A 6,000-nucleotide genomic window follows, 5' to 3' on the forward strand; every position below is an offset into this window, starting at 1 on the left:
ACCCTACCTGGCATATTATACAGCTGTTTGGCCTGTAATGTAAGATATTTTGGACTCAAATGCTGTGCAGTGTTCTCTTTTGTTGCAAATTTCTTAAAACGATACTGCATGAAACAAAGTTGTGCACATATACACTATTAAACCAAAAATGTCTAAACTAATTTTATATTTTCTTTTAGGTCAATCTGATGGCATTTGGAGTTATAATATACAAAGTGTTCCGGCATACTGCAATGTTAAAACCAGAAGTTACATGTTATGAAAACATAAGGTTTGTTATGTTTTTTATTTAAAAAAATAGGCATGGATTCTTTACAGTTAATGGAACTGTAACACTATAATAATAATAGCAGCTCCTGCTCCTGAGATAGATACCCTGCTTCTATAAAAAAAATATCATGCTAAAACTCTGCTTTCGGTTGCACACTGTCTTCCTAATAAGGCAAACATCTGCTACAGTTCTTGTGGCTCTACATAGGATATTTTAGCCTCAAACATGCACATCATAGTATCGTTTCCGGCAAAGTTCATGTCAACCTGTCGCCTTTTGTGGTACACTATCAAATGTTTTAGCAAAGTCTAAGTAGATCACATTCACTGCCATCTAGGTTCCTGCTCCCTTTGTCATAAAATTAAATCATTTTAAAGGAACAGTAACACCAAAAAATGAAAGTGTATAAAAGTAACTAAAATATAATGTGCTGCTGCCTTGCACTGGTACAGCTGGGGTGTTTACTTCAGAAAGTCTACTATAATTTATATAAATAAGCTGCTATGTAGCCATGGAGGCAGCCATTCAAAGGAGAAAAGGCACAGGCACATAGCAGATAACAGATGTAACGCCATTGTATTCTACAGAACTTATCTGTTATCTGCAATGTAACCTGTGCCATTTCTCCTTTTTTCCAGTTTGAATGGCTGCCCCCGTGGCTACTCAGCAGCTTATTATATAAATTATAGTAGTGTTACTGTAGCAAACACACCAGTTTTACCAGTGCAGGGCAACAGTGCATTATATTTTTATTACTTTAAAGCGCTTTCATTTTTTGGTGTTACTGTTCCTTTAAGTGTGGTCAGCATTTAATGTACTTTTAACACTCCTACTCCTACTGTATTAAAATGAGGTCTGGATTTTCTGTTATAAAAGTATTTCATGCCTTTGGGGTAATGCATGTGGTTGCTTCAAACATAGTTCAGGGCCCTCTGCACAATTTGTTTATTGGCTCAAGAACAGAATATTTGTATTGGCCTTACCTGATTTAACACGTGGGCGCCTAAATCTGGTAAGGATGCACTTGTGTGGGACCTTCACAAAAGGAATATATTTTACCTATTTAAAAAGGTTCAATCTTATTTTGTTTCTCTTATGGACTTTATTTTTATCAAAAGGGGCACTGAAATGTTTACTAAAACCAAAGGCAAATTTGCTACAAAAGATTGTGTGCAAAATTGTGTACAAAATTGTGTACACATAAATTCTATACAAAAAGGTAATTTCCCCTATACATTTATAATGTAATACAAAATATCTGGGTACACTGACTTTTGCCCTGAACCTCACTAAGACATATTACTATTATATATATATATATTATTTGATTCACACTTGAAGCTAAATAGCTGACTAATATATATATATATATATATATGTATATATATATATATATATATTAGTCAGCTATTTAGCTTCAAGTGTGAATCAAATAATTAAACTTTGTTTTATGTATTTGTTTCCTGCTGTTTTCTAAAAAAAAATTTTTTGTAATTTTTGTTTAATAACACAGGTCATGTGCTAGAGGAGCTCTCGCTCTTTTATTCCTTCTTGGTGCTACTTGGATGTTTGGAGTTCTCCATGTTGTTAATGGTTCAGTGGTCACTGCGTATCTTTTCACCATCTCCAATGCATTTCAGGGAATGTTTATCTTCATATTTCTCTGTGTTTTATCCAAAAAAGTAAGTGGGGAGAATGTTTTCACCATATTTTTTCATATTCAGAAAATTTGCTGGGTTTTAGATTGTTTTAGATACTCTGTTAGTTACTGATATATAAATGGCTGAGCAATAGAATTCCTAAAGACAATTGTGCCTGGCCCACAATATGTTTACTGAAGCCTTCCATCCCCTAATATGTGTTGGCTGCTTTGTCAATGCACTATAAGCACATTATTTGCTCAAAGGGTTGCTTTTGCCATTTATATAGTAGCAAAGATATCACCAAACAGCAGAAAAAAGTTCTCTGTGGCTGCTTTGTACATTTAAATTGGCTAACCATAGGCTCTCTTCTGGAATTAGAATATTTACATTTCCACAATGCACACCAAAAAAACAGACTGCATATATTCAATTAGTGTTTTTTATTCTTCAATAAGCTAGTGTTTGTGAATAAAAAAAAACATGGTTGGGTAGAAAAAAAGAATCGAACTGATAAATCTGCCTCCCCAGGTCTCAATGCATCCTCTTTTCACCTTCTGATTAAGTGGTCAGTAAAATCATGCCCTTTAATACCTTTGCTACTATTCAACTGGGACAGAAAAATAAATTAAATACAATTTAGTTCATGGCTATGAACTACACAAATTTAAAGTAAATATGGAAATGTAATTAATTTTGATTTTCACCCCTGAAGCTGTTTACTTCTTTGAAGCCAACACAAACAACAAACAAGCAGCCTTATTTTTTTATCAAGTTATCGACCAAAGTAATGAACCTTATCACACCATCCTATTTGCAAGCATGATTTAGGTGTTATAAAAAAAAATGAGTCAAAAGTAAAGTGGCAGATGCCAATTAATAATGTTTAATAATGTTTAGGATAATAATGTTTCGAAATAGTCAGGCCCAGATTTGTGGAAAGGCCACAAAGGCCCGGGCCTAGGGCGGCACAAATTTGGGGGCGGCACCAAAATGTTAAACTTTTTCAGTGTGCAGTGGGGGAGAGGTCCCCATTGCTCCGTATACAAGTGTAAAGCCCCTCTCATGTGCAAACTCTCAATCATGCATGGGGGGGTGTGCGCGCGCCGATCACATGTTCGCACATGCGTGGGGGGGGCCTCGGGGCGCCCGGATTAAAAATCTGGCCCTGGAAATTGTTTGTATATTATTAACCTTATCTTTGCCCCAAAAAAGAATGGTATTTAAGGAAGGGTTAGAGACATAGGGTCACATTTACTATGGGTCAAATCCGAATTGGAAAAATCCGATTTGAAAACGAACATTTTGCGACTTTTTCGTATTTTTTGCGATTTTTTCGGCGCCTTTACGACTTTTCGGAAATTATAGCGAATTTTTCGTTACCAATACGATTTGCGCAAGTTTTTCGTAGCCATTCCGAAAGTTGCGATTTTTTCGTAGCGTTAAAACTTAAAAGGTGCGACATTTCGCGCAAGTTTTAACACTACGAAAAAATCGCAACTTTTTGCGCAAGTTTTAACGCTACGAAAAAATCGCAACTTTCGGAATGGCTACGAAAAACTCGCGTTTTTTCGCAAAAATCGTATTGGTAACGAAAAAGTCGCGTCAATTTTCCGAAAAAAACGCAAAATACCGATCATTACGAAAAAACGCAATCGGACGCATTCGGCCCGTTCGTGGGTTAGTAAATGTGCCCCATAGTTTGTATTTTTATATACCCATCATTTCAATTAGAGGTACATTATTGGCACAACCTTCATTCTAGACAGAAATTATGACACATCTTGTACATTTATAATTTTTATTCTACTGTGTGTAAGTATACTTAGCAATATTTCAATATTTTTTATTTTTCAGATACAAGAAGAATACTACAGGTTATTCAAAAATGTTCCATGCTGTTTCACATGTCTAAGATAAACCCACAGACGATTCCATTTACTGAAGAAAAATCAGCATCGTTCAAGTCCTAAGAAAATAATGTTGGGTTGGGTATTAAAGTAAACTGGTCTTCCATTGTGAAATACATTGATATATTATTGTTTTAAATGTTATAGACAACATGACATTGTAAAGTTGCTGTTGGATTGTCTGCTTAATCTAATTGGCACCATGGGCAGACACAGAACATGAATTGCACCAGACAGTTTGAGGTCAGGAGTCACAATCTATCATCTATCTTTATTGTTTTTTATTGCTTTAGGATTTGCTTATCTGTTTGTTTGTTTGTTTGATTTGCCCATTTAAAGGGGTAGAATGTGCCTTTGTTGAAATATTGGACTTGTGCTGAATATTCTTTTTATCTATTGGTTAAAAGGAAAACTATATCCCCCAACAATGTACAGTAGGTCTCTACAAATATATCACATAAAGAGCTCATATGTAAAACCTTGCTTCATCTAAATGTACAATTTTCATAAAAATATACTTTTTAGTGGTATGTGCCATTGGGTAATACTAAATAGACATTTTAAAAATTAAGGGCCTGCCCCTAGGATCATAAAATTCACTTCTTTCTGTTACAATTAAAGCTTCATTATTTCTGGTCATGTGATCTCTGAGGGAGCACACAGACCATCACAAAATGGTGGCTCAAGGGAAGAGATGTAAAAGGCCAAAATGTACTGATGACAGAAACTATATGTTGGTATTCATTCTGGGGGTATAGTTTCCTTTTAATCATGAAAAATCTTTTTTTTTTTTTTATCTTGAGCTAAAAACAACTCTATATTTAGTTCTTGCAAGGCAGATAATTCAATTATCAGTACATAAAAAGTCGGAAATCCATTATGCATTATTAATTATCTGCCTTGTAAGGAATAGCTTTAGGTACCCTGTATGCCTATTGAGCTCAAAAAACAAAAAAACATAGATTTTTAAGTGCATACCCTGTGCACTGAAGTCATGTTGCACAAGTGGATATACTGCCTCTTTAAGCTAACTGATTCATATGGAAACAGTAGGTCTATGTATATTTATAAATACATAAAATAAGGTACAGGTATGGGATCCCTTATCCAGAAATCTCCAAATTACGGAAAACCTGTCTCCCGTAGACTCCATTTTAATCCAATAATTCAGATTTTTAAAACTGATTTCCTTTTCCTCTGTAATAATAAAACAGTACCTTGTAATTGATCCCAACTAAGATATAAATAATCCTTATTGGATGCAAAACAATCCTATTGGATTTAATTAATGTTTTATTTTTTTTTTTTATTTTTTAGTATACTTCAGGTATGGAGATCCAAATTACGGAAAGACCCCTTATCCAGGACCCTTCGTCCTGAGCATTCTGGATAACGGGTCCTATACCTGTATACAATTTAAATGTTTAGTATGGCACATTGAAAAGTTGCAGTGGTACCTTGAAAATACATTTTATTTAATATTCCCAGACACCTATAAAATATATTATTGTTAATTAAAGGGATATCTAAAAGTAAAACACAATGTTCAATTATGTAACATTTGCAAATATTTTTATACGTTGATGAAAATAAAAGACATTTTCAATTACAAGCATGAATGAATGAGTATGTAGACTGCTTTAAATACAAAAAAGAAATAATTTTTTGGTATGTCTACAGACTTTTTTTTTTTTTTGCTTAAAATACACATTTATAACTGGGACATATTTAATTCATAATGTAAAATATTTCTCTCACCCTTTGATCTCGGCTGAAATGTAATGTTCATTATGTAGAAGCAGGAAAACAAACAAGAAATATTAGAACTTCCAGCAATGCTGTGTGATCTAAGATGATTTGTTTACAATTTACACATTATTCAGATGATACTGTATCACATTTCAGAAACACATTTGAGGCAACTAAATTTAATAAAAATAGATAATACAGGTATCGGACCCCTTATCCGGAAACCCATTATCCAGAAAGCTCCGAATTACGGAAAGTCTGTCTCCCACAGACTCCATTTTAATCAAATAATTCAGAATTTTAAAACTGATTTCCTTTTTCTATGTAGAAATAAAACAGTGCCTTGTAATTGATTCCAAATAAGATATAAATAATCCTTATAGAATGCAAAACAATCCTATTGGGTTTAATTACTGTTTTATTGATTTTT

General features: G+C 33.8%; 1 protein-coding gene across 2 annotated transcripts in view; it reads left to right on the forward strand.

Moving 5' to 3' along the window:
- The window catches only part of adgrl4 (adhesion G protein-coupled receptor L4), an 84,278-nt gene extending 79,327 nt beyond the window's left edge, over positions 1 to 4,951 (forward strand). For both annotated transcript variants that reach the window (XM_012961515.3, XM_031900871.1), the window contains 3 exons: positions 180 to 271; positions 1,785 to 1,953; positions 3,769 to 4,951. In XM_012961515.3, coding sequence (XP_012816969.2) covers positions 180 to 271; positions 1,785 to 1,953; positions 3,769 to 3,831 — 324 coding nt within the window. In that variant the 3' untranslated portion in view covers positions 3,832 to 4,951. The remainder of the gene's footprint in view (positions 1 to 179; positions 272 to 1,784; positions 1,954 to 3,768) is intronic.
- Positions 4,952 to 6,000: the final 1,049 nt, after the last annotated feature.

The sequence above is a fragment of the Xenopus tropicalis genome, chromosome 4, assembly GCF_000004195.4.
Source record: "Xenopus tropicalis strain Nigerian chromosome 4, UCB_Xtro_10.0, whole genome shotgun sequence".
Taxonomy (NCBI): domain Eukaryota; kingdom Metazoa; phylum Chordata; class Amphibia; order Anura; family Pipidae; genus Xenopus; species Xenopus tropicalis.